We start from the raw sequence: 21,082 nt of genomic DNA on the forward strand, positions 1-21,082 counted from the left end.
GGATCTAGAACTGGAAAAGGAAAAAGCCCCTGAACTTTCCCACAAATTTCAGCAGCCTAGATCCCAGACATTTGCCTGAGGCATCTGGCCCTCCCCAACCCACCTTACTTACTTGATACTCCTTAATCCCATCCAGTCCCCATTCTAGGTTACCTCCAGACCACACCTGGTTATTTGCTACTCCTTGATTCCATCCAGATTTTCTCAGTTTTTTTTTCTGTATAAAGGCAACAATTTTATCCTCATCAAATTCCCTAAGAATCTGGCTTGCTTGTATGGGTGTCATAAATATTGCAGACTCACTAGGAATCTCACCCACCCAACTGGTGTCTTAATAACTAAAAAGGCTTGAGTGGTCAAATCCCTTCAAGGCAGACTCCTGCCCTGTATCCTTGCATTTCGGGGTTCCTAGTACTCCTAGACTGCATCATTCAAAACAATAGCCAGGGCCAGAGGCTCTTAAGTTTTTAACACTGTTAAATGCAGCACTCCAAATCTCAAAGATCCAAGGGGGCTAAACAACAAAAGGTATAGATAGGTCAATGCTAGAACCCAGGCTAGATCAAGTAGGGCAGACTATCCCACCCAACAGAAGAGAGCGAAGTCTGGCCTTGGCACAAAGCCCCAACTCAGGAACTTAAAGTTGGAAAGATGAGCAAATTAAAAAAAAAAATCCAACTAGTACCAAAAATTATTGCCAATTTAAAGCCATTAAAAACTACAAACAGAAACTTAAAAGAGAAATTTTTTTAAATGAATTTTGCACAAGGACTGCAGATATGCCTAGAAAAATGAAATAAGTGATTAAAAATTAAATAAAAGCTCCGGAAGAAAGAACTAGAAGTAGAATAAGTACTTTAGGAGAAAAAGTGTTATATTTTACCCAAGAAATAAAATCCTTGAAGACAAAAATAGATAAAATGGAAATAACTCCATGAACAATAAGAATAAAATCAAATCAAAAGGTTGAAAAAATACATCTAAAATTAATTTAGCTGATATTAAAAAAATGACTTGGAAAAGAGATAAAAGGAGAGATAACTTAAGAATCACTAGACTTCATAAAAGTTATGATTTCTTAAAAGTCTGGACACTTTCAAGTCACCACAAATTGAAACTGCACAGATTATTAAAATCAGAGAGCAAAGTAAAGATAAAAAGATTCCACCAATCACTTCCTGAAAGGAACCGGAAAAAGGAAAAGTCTTAGGATCAAAGAGAAAAAAATACTGCAAGCATCCAGAAAACAGTTCAAGGACCAAGAAACTAAAGTCAGGATCACACAAAACTTGGCATCTTCTAATAAAAACCAGAGAAGAATTGAGTAAATTTCAAAAGAGATAATAAGGTTTACAACCAAAATTAACTTACCTCGAAAAGCTAAGTATAATCCCATGGAGGAAAAAAAAAAGGATCTTCAATGGAACAAAGGACTTTCAAGCATTTATATCAAAAGACCATAGCTGAGTAGGAATTTAGAAATACAAATAAGAGAGTACAAAGAAAACTTGAAAGGTAAATTTATTTGAGCAAATGGAATGATGCAGTAGAATGATGACTTAGTGCTAACATTCTAATAGAAAGAGAAGGGAAAAAACTGTCCCTTCAGAAGCTTAATGGCTTCAAAGGATAAAGAAAATAAAATAAGAAAAAGAGAGATCCTGGAGAGGACCTGATCTGTTCTAAGGTTTCAGAGAAGAAAAAAGGATAAAAGAAGGAATGTACAAGAAAGGAAGGAGGAAGAAGGGAATGAAATTTGCTGTTTTTCATAATTGAGATATTGAGAAGAATATAAATATGGAAGAAAACATGAGTGGGGAAAGTGAGCATCAGATTAGCCTTAACCTTACTCTTATCTGAAAGAAACAAAGAGTTGAACACTGGAACATACGCACAGTTTGGTGTAGAAGTACATCAAACTCAATCTGGGAAACAAACCTGGATGGGGGAAGGGGTGGTTCCTGGGAGGAAACAGTCAGAAGCAAATGACATACCATAATCCTAAAGGAGGGGTAAGAGTGTCAGGATAAAGGAAAAACTAGAAGAGGGTGTGCCCTTAGTTTATCTCTTAGACAATTATCAATATAATGGGATACTACTGTGCTGCAAGAAATTATGAAAGAGAATTTCACTAGCAGCTAGGGTTACAGTAGATAAAGTTCTGGTCTGAAGCCACTAGAATCCGAGTTCCAATTCAATCTCTGATACTTACTGGTTGTGTGACTTTGAGCAAGTCTCTTAAATTTCTATCTTCCTCAGTTTCTGCAACTGCAAAATGGGAATCATAATAGGAGCTACCTTGCAAGGTTGTTGTGAGGATGAAATGAGATAATATTTGTAAAGTGCTTAGCACAGTTCCTAGTACACAGTAGGCACTGAATGAATGTTTCCTCTCTTCCCCCTTTCAGAGAAACCTAGGAAGACTTTTATGGACTGATGCTAAGTGAAGTAAACAGACCAAAAAACAATTTATACAACAATAACAATACTGTAAATACAAACAACTTTGAAAGACTCTGATCAATGCAAAGATCAATCATGATTCTAGATGACCACTGATGAAGAGCTCCACACCTGCTGACATAGTCATTACTGGGCTTGACTCAGGCCAGTATCTTGAGAGGTCAGGTTCAATGCTAGAACAAAATAAAGCACTTATAAGACAGTTAACAGTCAATAAAACAAGGTTTACTTAGTTACATCATGGAAAAGAGATTCAACAAGGATATTCCAGCATTTAGCCAGGACAGAAATTAGGTCCCCTCATCTCCATGTAAAAATGCATCTGGTCATGGGGCAAGGTGAGATAATTTATGCAGGCTTGGGACATCAGCCAAACCTCAAGGATGGGTGTTTTTATAGCCTTAGGTGACAGGAAGCCATGTCAACATGGCCAGAGACCACCAGGAAGCTGAGTCAAAAGAGGTGTAGTGTAGCTCCAACCTTAGCCTTCTAGGTCTATCAAGTCCTTTTTTCAGAAAAAAACTAGCCTAACTCGTGAAGAAGGGAGTTAGGGTAAGAACCCTAGGAAATAGTGTTCCTATCACAAATAGTGGTAATATCACATGGACTAAATGTGCAAAATGAGAGAGTTTGGGAAAGAGCCAATAGGGAATCTCTTTTGCTTGGCAATGCATATGCCTTAGAAAGTTGTTGATGAGGAACTGGGGGGGGGGGGCTTGGCAGAAGAGTGGAGCAGGTATATGTAAGACAAAAAAAATGCTTGATTTTTTTAAATAAAATTTAATTTTAAAAAGACTGTACAAATATGAATATGTGGATGGAGTGCGATCAGAAGAACCTTATTTGTTTTTATCTGAAAGGGACAAAAAGGTTGGACACATACAATTCAATGTAGAATGAGGTCTATTTCCAAAGATGATTAGGGAAAAAGGAAAAAAACCTATATGTTCTAAAATGTTTATAGCAGCTCTCTTTGTGGTGGCAAATTGCAGTAATACCCATCAACTGCGAATGGCTGAACAAGTTGTCGTATATGATTGTGACGGAATTACATATTATATATCATATGTGTATATAGGTATGTGTATATCTATGAATGTACATGTGCACGTACACACACCTATACACATGTGTATGTATATTTGGTGCTATAAGAAATGATGAGCTCAATGATCTTACAAAAATATGGACTTGCACCAAATAAGAGCAAAATGAACAGAACAAAGAGAACATTGTACAGTAACAGCAATATTGTTTTAAGAAGGACTTTGAGCAAATAAGTTATTGGGTATTATAAACTGGATATTTTAAACACCCAAATTAACTATAAAGGACATATGAAGAAAGATGCTATCTGCATCCAGAGAAAGAACTGATAAACAGAATATGTATAGAATAATTTTGCATATATATACCTATTGCTGTCTAATGCCAACCATCTGAGGGGAGGAGAAAGAAAACAAGGGGAAAAAAAAGAAACTTACATTATAACTTTGTTGTATATTTAAAAGGAATAGCAAGCAGCACACAGTAGATTTCCAGTTTCATGTGCAATCATTTTTTTTAATCATACTATGTTATGGAAATGCTTGTTCCATAAATTCAAAAGAAAAGAAAAAGAAAAAGTTTAATGTAGAAATACATCAAATGATTAACATTCAGAGATGGAGGAGGGAGGGTGCTAAGAGGTCTAGGAGGAAGGTAGTTACAAGCAAAACAAAATTCCAGATCCTGAAAGGGGGAAGAGGAAGGAATTAAAAGTAGACTGCCTCTTTAAAAAAAAAATACTGGTAAATGGGTGAATAAGCTGATATGTGAATATAATGGATTATTCTATCTTAATAAATAACAAGATGATTTCAGAACATAAAAGCTATATAAGGACAAGAAATTTAAATAAGGACAATATAAAGAGAAACAACTTTGAAAGATTTAACTCTGATCAAGAGCAGTGACCAACTTGCTTTCCACAGGACCTGTGAGTAAGCATGTTACCTATCTCCTGTTGGTTCTTCTTTCTCAAAAAGGATCTATGACATCACAACAGTGATGTCTTGATTAAGCGTGTGAATTGGATTTAAGTGAAGCAGATCTATGCAAAGTCATCACTTTCATTCTCTCCTCCAGAGTCACATATGCTCAGGAGCAAAAACATAAGTCAAAACCACTGGGATGCAGTGGGTGACCTCGTTCTTTCTAAATAAAGATCTTTCCTAAACCTCAGTTAATCAAGTAAAGCCTTTTAATGACTAAGAGCTAGGCAAGAATTAAGACAAAAGATGGTCTAATTTAGCATCACAAAAATATCAGTCTGGGAGGGGAAAACTCTCAAAGCTTCTGCCCCCAACAGAAAACAAGTGCTATTTACACTCATTCTAAACCTTCAAAACCTAAACAATGAGCCATATGAGATTGAGGGCTAGTTTTCTTTCTAAAAGCTGAGACAATTTTTTTTTGCACATGCTTATCAAAGAACATTCAGAAGTGGTAGACCCAAAGTGCAAAGCCAAACATTTTTTGGATATAGCTATTGTGTAGATTAATTTTGCTAGATTATTCTAATTTGTTACAAGTGGTTTCTTGGGTTTTTTCCCCCCCTTTTTCCTCTCAAGTAGAAAGTGTATATCAGGAGAGAGAGTAGGCCATAGTAATGTATTTTAAAATTCACAGGAAAGAATATGAGGAAGTTTAGAAGGAAGTACAAATAAGCAAGCAGGAAAGTTTCGAAAGCAACCTGTTGTATATAAATTGGGGGGGGGGGGATTTTGTTTTGAACAGTATGAAATGGAAAGAACAGCTCATGGCATGGTGAACAGAGCAGCAGGCCTGAAGTCAGGAAGACCTCAGGAGTTCAAAGTCAGGAGATCAAATATGACCTCAGACACTAGCTGTGGGACCCTAGGCAAGTCACTGAACACTCTTGGCCTCAGTTTCCCCATCTGTAAAATGAGCTGAAGAAGAAAATGACAAACTACTCAGGTATCTTTGCCAAGAAAACTTCAGCAGTCACAAGGAGTTGGATACAATAAAAAACAACAATGAAATGGAGATTTCATGATTTCACATAGAATGTACCTTGTGTTCTGCTACGTGTATGAAAGTGCTATTTGTTTTTGTGTCTTAGTTCAGAATAAAATTAAATTTTAAAAATTCTAAAATGAAAAAATATGAAAAAATATAAAATTAACAGTCATAGTAAATCTGAATTTGATATATTCACTCAGAAATCAGCAGAGTGGCAGAATGGATTAGAAAGAAAAATCTAACAATATACTGTTTATAAGAAACACAACTGGGACAAAAGGATTCAAAATGTTAAAATGAGGAGTTGCAGTACAATTTATTATGCTTTGAAATAAATTCATTCAAAAGAAAAGCAAGGGCAGCAAATAAGCTCAGACAACAAAAACACATGTAATTAAAAGAAATAAGCAAGGTAACTACCCTATGCTTGAAGGGACCATATATAATGCAATAATTATCTATACTTAATTTATATCCACCACATGGCAGAGCATCTTAAGTACTTCAAGGAAAAAGTTAATTATAAGGTGAAACTGAACTCAACATGCCCCTTTCAAGACTAGACAAATTTAACAAAAAGGTCAGCAAGCATTAAAAAAATCTTCAATTTTATAAAAGTTAAAATGATCTAGCAATAAAAGAATGAGAAGAGAAAGAAAAACGCCTATTTTTCAGCTGTGCATGACATCTTTACAAAAATGGATTATGTATTTGGGCATAAAAACCTCAAACAAATGCAGAAATATCAACTATATTCCTTAATGATCACAATGGAATAAAAATTATAATCAAAGAATGGCATCTGAAAACTGAATAATTCAATCCTAAAGAACTGTTAGGTCAAAGAACAAATTATAGGGGGGAAAACGATAAATTTCATAAAAGAAAATGTCAATAAGATATCAAAACTTTTGTACTGCTGTTAAGGTAGTAGTCCTTAGAGAAAAGACCACTGAATGTGCACTCATCTGCAGAGTAAAAAGCAAGGAAAAAAAATACTTAAATTCTGAAAATCAGAAACTAACAAAATTTTTTTAATTGGACTGAAAAATAAAAATATAACTTGGTTTTTAAAACTATTAAAATATATAATCCAGTAGCAAACCTGTCAAAAAAGAATAAAGCAAACTACCAAGAGAATTCAAAGAGAAAAGGTCCAAGTACATTTCAAAACATGTTATCAAAAAATATAAAGTATCTAGATTAATGGAACAAGAAATAGAGAATTTCAGTAACAATCTCAGAAAAAAAAATGTTCAAGTATATAGATACTCCCAGAAAGGAACAGAAAACAGGATCTGATGGCTTTACAAGGGAACTTCATCAAATATTCAAAAAAGAATACCTCCCAATACTATATAAATTGCTTACAAAAACAGGGAAAGAAATGATCTTACCAAAATACCTTCTGAGACAAATAATAGTCCTTAAATCCCTAACCAGAGAGAATCAAAGGAAAGAAAAACAAAAACTATATATAGACCTGTCTCGAATGAATATTGGAGGTAAAATTTTAGCAAAAGGCCCATAACAATATATTAAAAAGATTATATTGTTGAGGTTTTAGAGGTTTAGGGGTGCTGGGACCCCAAAATAGGGACATGCAGGTCCTGCCCAAATAAATTCAACCCAAGCCTTCTTTCAGCCAAAGATAAGGTTTATTAAAAATCCACCATATTAGCCAGACTCTCAAGGAATCTGAAATTTTCCATCACTCATTTTGACAAGAGGGCTACAGTGAATCTCATACCCTTAAAGATGGCCAAGATCTTATATAAAGAAAGACTGTGGGAGGGATCTAGGAGTGGCCAAATAGTTTAGTGGTCTGGAGGGGAGGTCTAGGGAGGAACTTGATGAGATTGGCCAGCAGGCTGGGGTGACTAGAGATAGCAAGATAGGATCTAGGCTGGGAAGTAGCTGGGGGCCATCTGGAGGTAACGGACAACAGACAAAGGGGACCCAAATTCTTTTTGGGTGAGGTACAAAAGTACTAGTTTTTGCCCATACCCCGTCAATACATTATAACCAAGTTGAATTTATTCTAGGAATGAAGTGTTGTTCGGTATTAGAAAAACAATAAGCAGAACAGACCATAATAATAACAAAATAACAAAAATCACAGGAATCAATAGATGAATAAAAAGCTTATAACAAAATACAACACTTCTGATTTTTAAAATAACATTTTAAAAGATAATATTAAAAGGGCTATTATTTAATGTGATAAGTCACATTTAAAATTAAGAGTTAGCATTATCTTTAATGGAGAAACAATAGAGGCTTTCCATTAAAATCTGGATAAAGGAAGGATATCTAATTACCAACTATTATTTGATATAGTTCTACAAATGTTAGCTAAAGCAAGCAAAAGGCATTGGAGTAGGGACTTTATGATTTCATTCAGACAGAGGGCTTTCAAATGAAGATCAGCAATTTCTTCGCAATTTATGAGGTTAACTGGCCTGCCCATGGTGATAAAACCATTACGTGTAAGAGGTTGGGCCTGAAACCAGGTCTCACTATAGCCATAAAACAATAAACTGAGGGAATAAGCACACACAAACAAAGAAACAAAACTACCACTTCTTAGAGGAACCAAGATGATTTACTTGGAGAGGCATAAAGATTTAAACAACAAATTCAACTTAAGCAAAGTAGCAAGATATAAAATAAACTCATTAAATAACAAGCCTTTCTGCATATAGCCAATAACAACAAATACACATAGGAAGAGAAATTCCTTTAAAAATATCTACAGACAAGGGCAGCTAGGTGGCACAGTGGATAGAGCACTGGCCCTGAAGTCAGGAGGACCTGAATTCAAATCCAGCCTCAGACCAAACACTTGACACTAGCTGTGTGACCCTGGGCCAGTCAGTTAACCCCAACTGCCTAAAAAGAAAAAATCTACAGACTATATAAAATATTTGAAAGTCTACCTACCAAGAGACACATAAGAACTACATGAATTCAACTACAAACCCTTTTTACAGAAACAGTTTTGAAAATAATTGGGAATGATATTAACTGCTTATGCTTAGGCCATGCCAATATAACATAATACTACTACCTAAATTAACTTATTTGATGCCATACCAATCACACCAAAGTATTATTTTACATAACTAGAAAAACAAATAACAATTCACTTGGAGGAACAAAAGGTCAAGAATCTCAAGAGGAATTTTTTTTTTAGTGAGGCAATTAGGGTTAAGTGACTTGCCCAGAGTCATACAGCTAGGAAGTATTATGTGTCTGAGGCAGAATTTGAACTCAGGCCCTCCTGACTCCAGTGTCGGTGCTCTATCTACTGCGTCACCTAGCTGCCCCAGGAATAATTTTTTAAAGTGGGAAAGGAAGGTGGCCAAGCAGTATCAGATCTCAAACTATACTACAAAGTAATAATGATCAAAAATATTTGATATTGGAAAAAAAAGTTGGTATGAGACAGATTAGATACACGAAATCCAGAATCAAAGAGTAATTTGTAGGACAATCCTAAAGGATCACAACTACAAGATCAGGACAACAAATATAGCTGGGAAAAGTGAAAAGCAGTCTGAGAGAAATTAGGTTTAGACCATAACCTCACACAATATACCACAATATGAATACAGAGCCTAGACATAAAATATCACATTGTAAACAAACAAGAGAACTAGAGAAGATATCTTTCTTTCACAACTACGGACAGGGGAATACTTCTTGACCAAACAAGGAACAAAGAGGATCACAGGAAATAAAATGTGTAATTTTACATAAATAAAATTGAAATGCTTTTGCACAAACAAAATCAATGCAGTTTAAATTATAAAGGAACAGTTAAAGTGAGAAAAAAAATACCTTTATAGCAAACTCCTCTGATTTGGGTCTACTATCCAAGATACAGGGCATTGATTTTAAGCTTTAATAACCTAAAACTGCACAAACACTTTTGAGACCTTTATATAAGAAGAAGTACCACTGTCAAAAATATGAACAAATAGCTGTCAACAACTATATGGAAAAATGCTCAAGATCACTAATAAATGTAAATTTAAACAATTCTAAGGTTGTATCACACTCGTTAGACTATCAAGGATTACAAAAAAGGAAAATTGTTACAGGGGATTCAGGAAAGCAAATGGATTCATGCACTATTAGTGGAGCTATGAATTAGTCAATTATTTTGGAAGGCAATTTGAAACTATACCCAAAAGTCACTAAACTGTTTAATACCCCTACTAGGCTTATATACAGAGATCAAGGGTCTATATGGGGTTTTTTTTATGTATATAGAATAGTTTATATAGAATGTAAATAGAATAATGCATATAGAATGTTTTGTTTTAGCAAAAACCTGCATAGTGAGTACCGATCAATTATAAAATGGCTAAGCATACTATGATATATGAATGTAATAGAATAGAAATTACCATTTATATAGCACCTACTGTGTACCAGGCATTGTGCTAATCACTTTACAATATTATCTCATTTGATCCTCACAACTCTGCGAGGTAGATGCTATTATTATTCCCATTTTACAGCTGGGGAAACTGAGGCAGACTTACTCAAGGTCATACAGCTAGCAAATGTTTGAGGCAGGATTTGAACTTACCTCTTCCTTTCTGCAGACATATTGTACCATCTAATTGTTTCTATTATTGTGCTATTTTTAAAAAAATTCTAATGTCACAGAACCCTAGCGATGACTTCAGAAGACTGATGAATTATTTCCCACCTCTTGACAGAGATATAACAGTCTAGAGAAACAGAAGGAGAAAAATATTTTCTGACAGGGCCAATGTCAATTTGTTTTGTTTGACTATATTCATTACAGAGGCAGTTAATTTTTTGAGGGAAAAAATGTATCACAGAAAGGATTAATAATAGCAATGCCCCCCCAAAAAAAAGGAAGCAACGATTTGACAATTATAAAACAGAAGAGTAGAAAGAAATTCAGAAAAACACAATGATAAGCAGAACAGCACTGGAATTATTGTATTGAATTACTATATGCTTAAAAACTATAAAACTTTCTTTTTCTGTTCTTTGCATATGGAAATGATCACGTTTCTTGCTGTCTTTCAGGTTTACAAAAAATCATAATAGCATCTACCTCACAAAGTAGATGGGAGATTCAAATAAGACAATGTATATAAAATCCTGTGTAAGCCAGCAGTATTATTAAGTAGCTACTAAAAAAAGATCCTATGACAAATAAATCTATATTTATGTGCTATTATAAGCATTTTACCTCCTTTAATTTTATGAATAAATTTTATGAGACAGATTCCATTTATATTTTCAATGTTTATTAAAAAAAGGATAAAATTAAATTCAGAAATGTAAATAAATGAGAATTTTCAGTTTATATAATACTCCAAACAAAAAACACAGAACACTAGTTAACTAGTTTTAATCTACTTTATACAAATATATCAACAACAGACATTAATGTTTATTATTTAATATCCAAAGAAATTTAGTGTTTAAGTTCTAAATGTATTCATTTAATGAATATTACTGCTTTGAAAATGGGGGGAAAAAAACCCTATCACTAAGTAGTGTCAGCAAGTTACTTTAGCAAAATTTACATTATAGGATAGAGGCAGATGGTGGGGCTTTCCCATTTGGTCTGGCAGACTTACTCTGAGACCTGGGAAAGACCTTAGCTTAAAAAGGCCAAGGTCTCCCATTGCATCTGGGGCCATCTCCAATCATCCTGGTCTATATCTTGCCACAGCACCCAGATGGCTCCAGAGAGAGTGAGGCTGGTGACTGCACAGCCTTCCCTCACTTAAATCCAATTCATTTGCAAAGTCATAACATCTCCTTCCTGGTGTATGGTCATCTTCAAGAATGAAAGGAGTTGAGTACCCTGCTTTTTAATCAAATTTGCAGAATTTAGTTAACAAATATGATGCACAATTACCAGATGTCATCTATTGGTGACAAAAAATGGACAATGCAATGACGAAAAATGCTATACATCTAACAACAGAGATAAGGGACTAAAGATGCAGAGTGAGACATATTTTTAGACATGGCTAAGTCAGGAATTTTATTTTCTTGCCTATGTATGTTTGTTACAGGGGTTTTGTTTCTCTTTTTTCTGAGTTAGGGGGAAAAGAGGTAGGAAGGTGAAAAATAACTGTTAATTTAAAAATAAAGGTTTTTTAACAGTTAAACACATCGTGTTTTCCTTTCCTTTTCTTTGTAGTCAGGTCAGTCTTCTTGGTATATTACCAGTATTTAATATCATCTCAGAGAGTTGGAGGGTTGGGCTGACCATGCTAAATTTCAAATCTGTCAGAATGCTGATACCAAAACAAATATTCTATATGTGTTTATTACTATATAATATTTATAATATCCAACATGCCTGGACATTTTTCAAATGTTTAATATCAATTAAATATGGCCTATAAACTCTTACATCTCAGCTTGTGTTCATGTCCTACCTCTTACCAGATGGCAGATTACCACAGGGGTCTTTAGCCGTTTTTGAAATACAAGACTAGACAAAACCATAATTAGATATTATCAGCCTGCCAAAAAAAGGGACAGAGGTACAGTACGTAATCCTTACTACCAGTGATGCAGATAAGATTTAGTGTTGGAAAGGACCTTAATGATAATCTGCTCTAACACCCTTATTTTATAGAAAAAGGAACTGAAGCTCAGACCAGTGACTAGTGCTTCACGTAATTTAACAAATATTGACCGAAAAAGTGAGCAGTCAGTGAGCTCAAATATGAACTAAGGTCCTTAACCAAAAGCTCTGTTCTTTTTACTACACCAGGTAAAAGGATGAGCAATATAGTGCTTTAAATTAGCCAAACTAAAAGTCACAGAAATAAAAATTGTAGTCTCGAAACTGAAACCTGAGGTACAGTGAATAATTAGAAGCACTGTAAGTGAGCGAGAAATTAAAATTCTTGTGGTAGAGCTTTTGGAACACGTAAGGGACATGATCTCCTACAAAACAAACTCTGTGTGCGTGTCTGCCTATGAGAAGTGGTATTTTTTTACCCCTTCCCTAGTAGTTAAGTCCTGAAGGGAGTAGGAAGGATAGGTATAGGAAGAAAACAAACCCTGCATTTGTGTGGAGAACTCCCAGTTTGGAAACTCCCTCCAAAGATGAAATCACAGATCAATGAGAGGTTAAAGTGACTTCCACTGTAACAGAACCAGTAGAAACTAGAAGCAAGACAATCCCAGGTCTTCCTCACTCCAAGGCCAATCTCTCACTATTTACAAATAAAAAGGTGCACGTGCGCGCACATACATATACATACACACACACACACACAAATACACACACTCTGAGGTTGCCCATGATCTTCTTGGTCCTGGAGAAATGAAGAATAGGGAAAATGTCTCACAAACTCTAGAGCTAAAGACCTGTCTGGGTACAGTATTTTAGGCCCGATCTTCACTTCCATTTATTCTTTTAATTCATTCTACTAATATTTATCAAGTGCAGATTATATGCAGGGCCCTACCCTGGGAAGAACACAAAGTTCAGATAAGACAAGGTCACTACACCCTTCTGGTACTACTGTACAGTGAGTAAAAGGATAAGATACATATACAACATTATGTGATGGTCCCCAGATAATAAATTCAGCCCATGCTGGGCAGAAGATTCTCTGCTGTCAAGAAATGGTGAGTGTCTGAGGAAACTTACAGATAAGGGAAAGAAGAGTTTAGAGAATAGTACAGTACTGTGTTTATTTACTGCCTTTCTCTACCACATTTTTAAATAGCTCACATTTACATAATATTTCTTACATTTTACAAAACATTTCCCTCCTACCCCATCTAATAGCCTTGAGAGGTGGTTAGTACAAGTACTGTTGGGACATTCTGGTAACTTATTATTTTCAATCTAGCACTTATTACATTCTTATAATATCGTATAACTGTTCCCCTTCTAATTCAAGGTTTTCCAACAAGATTACAAATGCCTTGAGGGCCTGATCCTGTCATATTTTGTGACACTACTATGAGTCACTCAAGTGTTGAATGAATTTTGAAATCATTTTTTGAGTGAATGAACTGTCAGTTTCATTTTAAGTACATATGGTTCAAAGTTTGGTATTCTAAGGTTCTGAAAATCATGTTTCTTTACTGATTTAATTTAATAATTGATTATATATTGACATCTAACCGAATGTCACATAAAAATTGCCATCTTACTTGATGTTACCAGTCAGATACATGATTAATCTTTCTAATGTATATTTAACACTTCCTTCCACTGCTCAGAAACATTGAACATGTCCTGCCTACTGAATAAAATATAAAATCCTGAGCCCACAACAAGGTTCCAATCTACCTTGTCAGTACAATTTAGAGCTATCCTTCTTTCTGGATTGCATAAAGCTTACCACATGATTCATTTCTCAACATAACATATTCGGTAAGTCTAGATATCATCAGGTACCTTAAATACTAGCAAATACATAATAAACATAAATCTAATATTCAACTACTGTGAACTATAAACAGTATGATATGCTGCAATAGTATAGAAAGGCTCAGTGGCAATTTATACCATATATGATTATATTTATATTTATGTTTATAATCATAAAATCCTATATATCTGCAGGCATGTTTCCAAATTTTAATAAGGAAATAGTTAACATAAAGGCCTGGTGTCTCACTGCTTCAATATTCCAGATTACTTTTTCGATGTACTCTTCTGTTAATTCTATTTTTCAAACCTTCAACCCCTCCATCAAAGATTAGAATTTAAGCTCTTTGGTCAGTCAAAAAGCATTTATTAAGCTCTAACTGTGTGCCAGACACAGAACTGGGGACACAAAGAAAGGCAAAAAACCATCCCCGATCTCAAGGAGCTCACAGTCTAATGGAGACAACGCTCAAACAACTATGTACAAACAAAATATACAGAGGACAATTTTTCAAGTCCCTCCAGCGTCTGGCCCCATATTTCCATTCCAACCTGTACATAACTCTAAATGAGCATTTTTAATCATCTAAACAGCACTATGATAGTCAAAATAGGCAGTTATATCCTAGTAACCAAACAAAAAGAATAGTAATTGACAATATATTATTTGTACCTTATTTTAACCAAAAAAAGAACAAATGACCTAATTTATTTGATGTTAACTGTCAGATAAATGATAACAAAAAGCCACACCAGTAGGAAACAATTTATGGAAACATAGTCTATTCCGCAACTAATCCAAACTCTGATCAATGAGCATTCACTCCATGCCTACTTTGTGCTAGACTGTTTGTTGTACCAGCATGTAGGAGGAGGCACAGCGGATAGAGGGTGGGCTTGACATCAAGAAGACTCATTTTCCTGAGTTCAAATGTGACCTAGGACACTTACTAGCTGTATGACCCTGGATAAGTCATTCGTTCTGCAGCTAACCCAGAGTACAATCAATAAGTGCCTATGTTGTGCTAGATACTGTGTTAAATGCTAAAGATACAAAGACAAAAGTGAGATAGTACCTGTCCTCAAGGAACAATGAATACTGACGAGAGGGAGACAAGTACATATAGAAGTATACACAAGATACTTGGTAATTTAGAAGACAGGACACTAGTAGCTGGCTAGATGGTGGGAGGATGGGGGTGGGGGGAGAGATCAGGAAAGATAGTACTTCCAGCTGAGCTCAGAAGAAAACTAGGGATTCTAAAAACTAGGGTAGAGTATATATTACAAGCATGGGAGACTGTTCATCCTGTATCCCCTGGTGGGGACACTGTATCACACACTCTACAGAGACGAAGTGTATATAATAATCCTGAAAAGGAAGTCTGATGACCAGGTGAGAAGGGCTTTTACATGTCAAAGAGAAATTTATATGTGACCTTCGACTCAAGAGGGAGACACTGGAGCTTTCTGAGCAGGAAAACGACAAGGTCAGACCTGTGTTCTAGAACATCACTTGAGCAGCTGCGTGGAAGATGGCTTCTAAAGAAAGAGGAATGACTTAAGGAGTAATACTTGAGGAGGCTACTGAAATAGCTCAGGTGAGAGGTGATTAGGGACTAAACAAGCCTGGCAGTCTTTAGTGGAAAGGAGACCAATCAATACAAGAAATGTCATAGAAGCAGAACTGACAGGATGGGACAATTCACCAGATATAAAAAATAAGAATGAAATTTCTCCCCAGGGGCTAACCAGGTTGCAGAGAATACATGGAGAGAAGAATAGGGGGCTTAAGATATACCTGCACTTAAGGGGCCTATTTAGACCATTCACCAAGCAAGTTAAAAGAACTAGGAGAGAATAAGAAAACCCTAAGAGAAGAGAGTTTACAGAAGTAATAACAGTGTCAAATCAACAAAGAAGATGAGAATAAGGACCAAGCAGGAAAAAAATCAGATTTAACAATTAACATAATGTTGGTAACTTTAGAGAAAAGAGTTTCAGTTGAATGTGAGGTCAGAAAGTCAGATTTGCAAAAGGCTGAAGGGGAGACAATTTGGATACAAGGAATGTAAACAACTTTTTCTAGGTTGAGAAAGAAAAGTCAAGAGCAATACAGGACGATGGTTTCCCCAGATGGTAAGAAGGACTTTTTAAAGGAAAGAGGAGGAACCTGGATGTGTTTGAAGACAGAAACTCAATATCTGTGAATTAAATTTATGGTAGCAAATCACACTTTTAGAGCACTATATATTAAACCAGTAGCAATTTAGCTGCCATATAGTCAAGTTTTATACCGAAAATTTGGCATGCTGCTGCTACACATACACAAATCACTGTTTCTCCTAGCAGGAAAAAAAAAAGACCAGAAAAAAGGTATGGTTTTGTTGTACAAGGATTTAATTCATACAATGGAACATTCTCAGGTACTAGATCCTCTGCTCTGAAAACCAGTTTGACACCAATATCAAACCCCTTCTAAGCAACAAGATCTATGTTATAACCACATTCTCATACGTATATTTGTGGCTATTGGAACCTACCATGTCCCAAGAACATTAGCTAAACAAAATTTTTTAATCTAATCTAATAATAGGAAATAAAAGGAAATAAGCTAAAGGACGGTGAACTTCTCATAGGTTTCAGATAGCTTAGCTTAAAATCAGTTACATTAAAAGAACCATTGTAACTGGAAAGTATGTATCTAAATGAATGTTACCCTTGTTCTAAGAGTAACCTTTGCTGGATGAATTTCTGAATTCTTTTGGAATTGTCTTAGAAGTTTACGGTATGGTATTTTAAATATCCTCAATGGTAAGAAATCTTTTAAGTTAGTTTAACCTGTATCTTCTTAGGCTTGTCACTATTTCTATGGGTCTCAATTTCCTGATCTGTAAAAAGAAGGGGTGAGTATAAATGACCTCTAAGGTCTTTCAATGCTATGATCCAGACAAAATTTGGCTCTAAGCAAAGTAATAAAATTTCTAATTAACAAGAATATTATTTTGAGTGATGAGTCTGATTTTTCTTCGTTAAAAGGAAAATGATAATTTTAAGTACTAAATATATTTATAACCAATATGCACATACCAACAAGATGGCATTTTCTCTGACCTCACCTTTGCAATTTCTAATACCACCACCACCGACCCATTTCCTCAATATTGTCTCCTCCCCAGCACTGCTTTCTCAGGAGTTCTCTGGATAATCATCTACCACTTTTCCACAAACTATGCATGTTACCCTAAGGCTCTGTCCTAGGCCTTTCTCTACATTTCTATAGATTTATCTCCACAAACTCCTCAGGTCCTTAGAGTTCAATTATCTTTATGCAGATGCACCCCAAATCTAAATCACCCCTAGTACTGCACCTGAATGCTAGGTCCACAGAACCAAATGCCTGCTAGCTTTCTCCACTTAAAAGTCTCATAGACCTCTCAAATTCAACATATCCAAAACAGAACTCATTATCTTCTAAAACCTCCACTTCAGGGGCAGCTAGCCATGCAGTTGATAGAGCACTGGCCCTGGACGCAGCAGGACCCGAGTTCAAATGTGGACTTTGGCACTTGACACTTACTAGCTGTGTGACCCTGGGCAACCCCAACTTGAATCCCCCCCAAAAAAATCTAAAACCACCATTTTTGGAAAAGTCCCCTATTTCAGTTGACAAGTACCAGTATGTTTTTAGTTACCCAACTTTAAGACCTCAGAATCATACTAGAGTTTTCCCTCCCCGACCATTCTTTATGCAAACAACTCCCAAGTATTACTAATCCTATCTCCAGGCACAACTCGAAAAGATTCCCTTCTTTTCACTCAGGTGAGCATTGCCCTAGCTGGGGCATTAATCTCATCTTCTGTCTCAAAGTCATCAAGGACTTTTTTTTCTTTTTCTTTTTCTTTTTCCAGTTTTTCTGCCTTTTTGTATCCCCAATATTTACTTAGCACAGTGCCTGGCACATGGTAGGCAAATAATAAATGCTTCTTGACTGGTCTTCTTTCCAGCTTCTCCCCTCTCCAACTTATCTACTCTACACTTCCGCCAAAATAAAAGCAGAGGTATGACTTTGTCACTGTTCTACTCAAAAATCTTCAGTGTCTTCCCTACTGTGTCTAAGGTAAAACACAAACTTCTTGAATTTAAGACCCTTCATCATTTAATCTGGTCCCACACCATTTTTCCATTACTCTGCCTTCAGGAACTCAATTAGAGTCAAACTGGCCTACTTACCCTTTTCTGCCTCTAAGCCCCGAACATCTAGAATATAACATACCCTTAGAATTCTTAGCTTCTCTACTGAAGTACTACTTCCCGTAAGGAGCTAATAATCCTGATCCTCCCACACACCCTTCCCTCAAGTTGTGTTCTCTCCCTCCACAAATTCCTAATATTTAATTATCTATTTTCATTTTGCATTCCCCTAGTAGAATGTAAGTTTCTTGAGGTCAAGATTTTTTTTTTAATATTTGGATCTGCAATCATAACTCAGTGCCTTCATATAGGTTCTTTAAAAAGGTCCTGCTGAATTAAGCTGAGAAACTCAACAGCTGAAAAATATTTGCTGCTAAAGACTATAGATTAATTTTTAAAAACCATCACAAAATCAGTTTTTTGAACTGAGATCTATAATAACCTAATGGAAAAGTAAATCTTTTGATTTTAAGCCAAACTTGCTTAATAACATTTATTTTTATTTATTTTAATCACCTGCCTCATTAGAATGCTGTAAAGACTATACAAAAAGTACTTTTAAGAAGCCAGTATGATAAAATATTCTAGAACAAACCTAGCTGGGGGAACTGGAACTTTTTAAATAGCTAGTGTAATACATTCAATAAACCAACCTTATTTGGGTTTTTGGTGGGGGTTTTGCTTTTGCCTTTTGTTTAAAAAGAAAAAAGTATACAGTCTTCTAACAACTACCAATCAACCACTGTGAATCACATCCTTAGTAGTTCCTAATACTAAGATCATTGATTGAGAACTGGAAGGAATCTTAAAAGTCCTGTAATCCAACTCCCCCATTTTACAGATAATGTAACTGAGGACCAGAGAGGTTAATCCACTTTTTCAAGGCTGCACAAATAGCCAGTACCAAAGCTGGGATTTGGACTCAGATCTCATGACTCCAAATTAAGCAGTCCTTCAGTGATCTTTTCACTGCTTCACTATGGTTTCAACATTAAAATAGTTATAACTGATTTCATACAGAGCAGAAAATTTAGTCATGGTTTAAAAAAAAAAGCCAAATTACAGCAGGTGCAACGAAGAAAACTTTCAAATGAAATGCATCTAAGCAACCTCAAAAAGAAATTGAATCCGAGACACCCGACACAAGTTCATAGGCAACCCTTCTGGGGCAGAGTTTTATAAATGAACAGAGTATTATGAGTAACAAGATAGGAGGGGTCGGGGGAGTTCATCAAACATCGAAGTTTGCCGTGCCTATTCGGGGAGGAGCCTAATCACTTGAATGATCCCCAAGTTCAACAAAAACCAACTCCACGAAAAACCCGGGGGGGGGGGACGGGGACAACTCCACTTTTGCCAAAGATATTGCTAGGGCTGGTTGCGTTGGCTGAAGCATAAATAATCGAGAATCAGCCAAAAGTACCAGAGTGCCAGTTTCCCACCTCCATCTCCCCATTTTTTACATGCTCTCAGGTGTAAGTGGGCTAGTGAAGGAGGGGGAAAAGATAAAATAGGACATCCCAGAAAGGAGGCTGGAAGGGTTAAAAAACTAAACAGGGTAGGTCAGAATAGCACTCTGCAGGGTCATATGCAAGTTTAGTTTGTCGAACGAGGGCATTCCCCCATCATGGTTCTAGTGGGGTACAGGAAGACAGAACTCTTTCTAAAAGCCTAAGCTCCCAGATTCAGAGTTGGAAAAGCCCTCAGCGAGCATCTAGCCCAACCGTCACCAGCACAAGGTAGCATCGTCTATACCATTCCTGACATGTGCTCATTCCATCCAATGGGATCTCTACAGAGATGGAGAACCTACCTCCACACATTCTACTATTGCCCACCTCCTCCCTCATTTTAGAGACTGAGGAAACTGAGGCCCAGAAATAAGCGAGAAACCTGGGTCCGCCTGGGGCCTGAGGAGGCCGAACCTCCAGCCTCCTCCGGCCAAAAGGAGGACGACACCGGGGGCCGACCTCGCACCACCATCTCCTCCCAGTTCACGGCAGCAACCCACGCCCCCTTGGGGCGATCCGGGCCAGGGGCTGGAAGACAAGCGCGGAGAGGGAGAGGGAGCCCGGACTGTCAACTCCTTCCCCAGTTTCTCTCGCTCTCGCCATCCCGACTGTCGCGATAGCAGTCATCGATGCTCACCTGGATCCACCATCCCTCCACACCCCACTCCACTCCATCCTCTGCCCACCCGCCACCATTTCCCCTTGGCCGACAGGTCCCCGCAGCCGCCACCCCCAGCATCCCCGGGGAGCAGCGGAGCAGTTGTGGGAAGCGAGACGTCCGGCCGCGGGGGGCCTCCTCCACCGCCGCGGCGCCATCCCCTCCCTGACCCCACCACCTCCCCGCCCCGGCCAGAGCGGTTACCTGGGCGCGCGGGCACGGCCGGAGAGGTGGGGGAGGGGCTGGGACCCCCAAGGAGGAGAAGGAAGAGGAGTGAGGAAGGTCGCCTACCGGCTCAGGGGGGAGGGGGGAGGTTTGTATGACTTGTTGTTCCGCACAGGGTGACAGCTGTTTCCTGCGCAGGCGCGCTGGGCCCCCACCACCACCACCACCACCGCAAGTCAAATCTTGCTCACTAGTTCTTACACACCGATGGGCGGGAGGAGGGGAGGGGAAAGAGATAGAGTGGGAGGAGGAAGGAGCGCACCCCTTGCCACCCACACACACAACACACATACGCATACACAAATACACAGGCTTGTCTTCTTGGGGCCACGCGCGCGCGCACACGAATGGTGCGGGGTCACGTGACCGGCCCTGTCTAGGCAGCTAGGTGGAGAGGTCACGTGGCCCGCCCACCCGCACAGGGCCCAGGGCTAAGGGCGGCGCTAGTGAGCCGGTGGTTCACAGGGCCCTGGCTGATCCGTAGTTTTCTTGCACTTTCCCTCCCTCCCCCGCAAACTTCTTTCACTCCTACCCAGAAGTTTCGCCAGTCCCAATCCCGGCCCCTTTGGGGCTAGACGGGGCAAAAAGAGGTGGGCAGT

The 21,082-nt window shown here is 37.5% G+C and overlaps 1 protein-coding gene across 5 annotated transcripts in view; it reads right to left on the reverse strand.

Moving 5' to 3' along the window:
* KDM4C (lysine demethylase 4C) overlaps nt 1-20,815 on the reverse strand; it is a 484,233-nt gene extending 463,418 nt beyond the window's left edge. Inside the window, exon 1 of one of the 5 annotated variants that reach the window (XM_021006278.2) lies at nt 20,550-20,815. In XM_021006278.2, coding sequence (XP_020861937.2) covers nt 20,550-20,780 — 231 coding nt within the window. In that variant the 5' untranslated portion in view covers nt 20,781-20,815. Of the gene's footprint in view, nt 1-20,462 lie in introns of all 5 variants that reach the window. The other 4 variants (XM_021006277.2, XM_021006274.2, XM_021006272.2 and 1 more) reach the window with 4 other exon arrangements.
* Nucleotides 20,816-21,082: the final 267 nt, after the last annotated feature.

This window comes from Phascolarctos cinereus, unplaced genomic scaffold (assembly GCF_003287225.1).
Source record: "Phascolarctos cinereus isolate Bilbo 61053 unplaced genomic scaffold, phaCin_HiC Scaffold_4;HRSCAF=312, whole genome shotgun sequence".
Taxonomy (NCBI): domain Eukaryota; kingdom Metazoa; phylum Chordata; class Mammalia; order Diprotodontia; family Phascolarctidae; genus Phascolarctos; species Phascolarctos cinereus.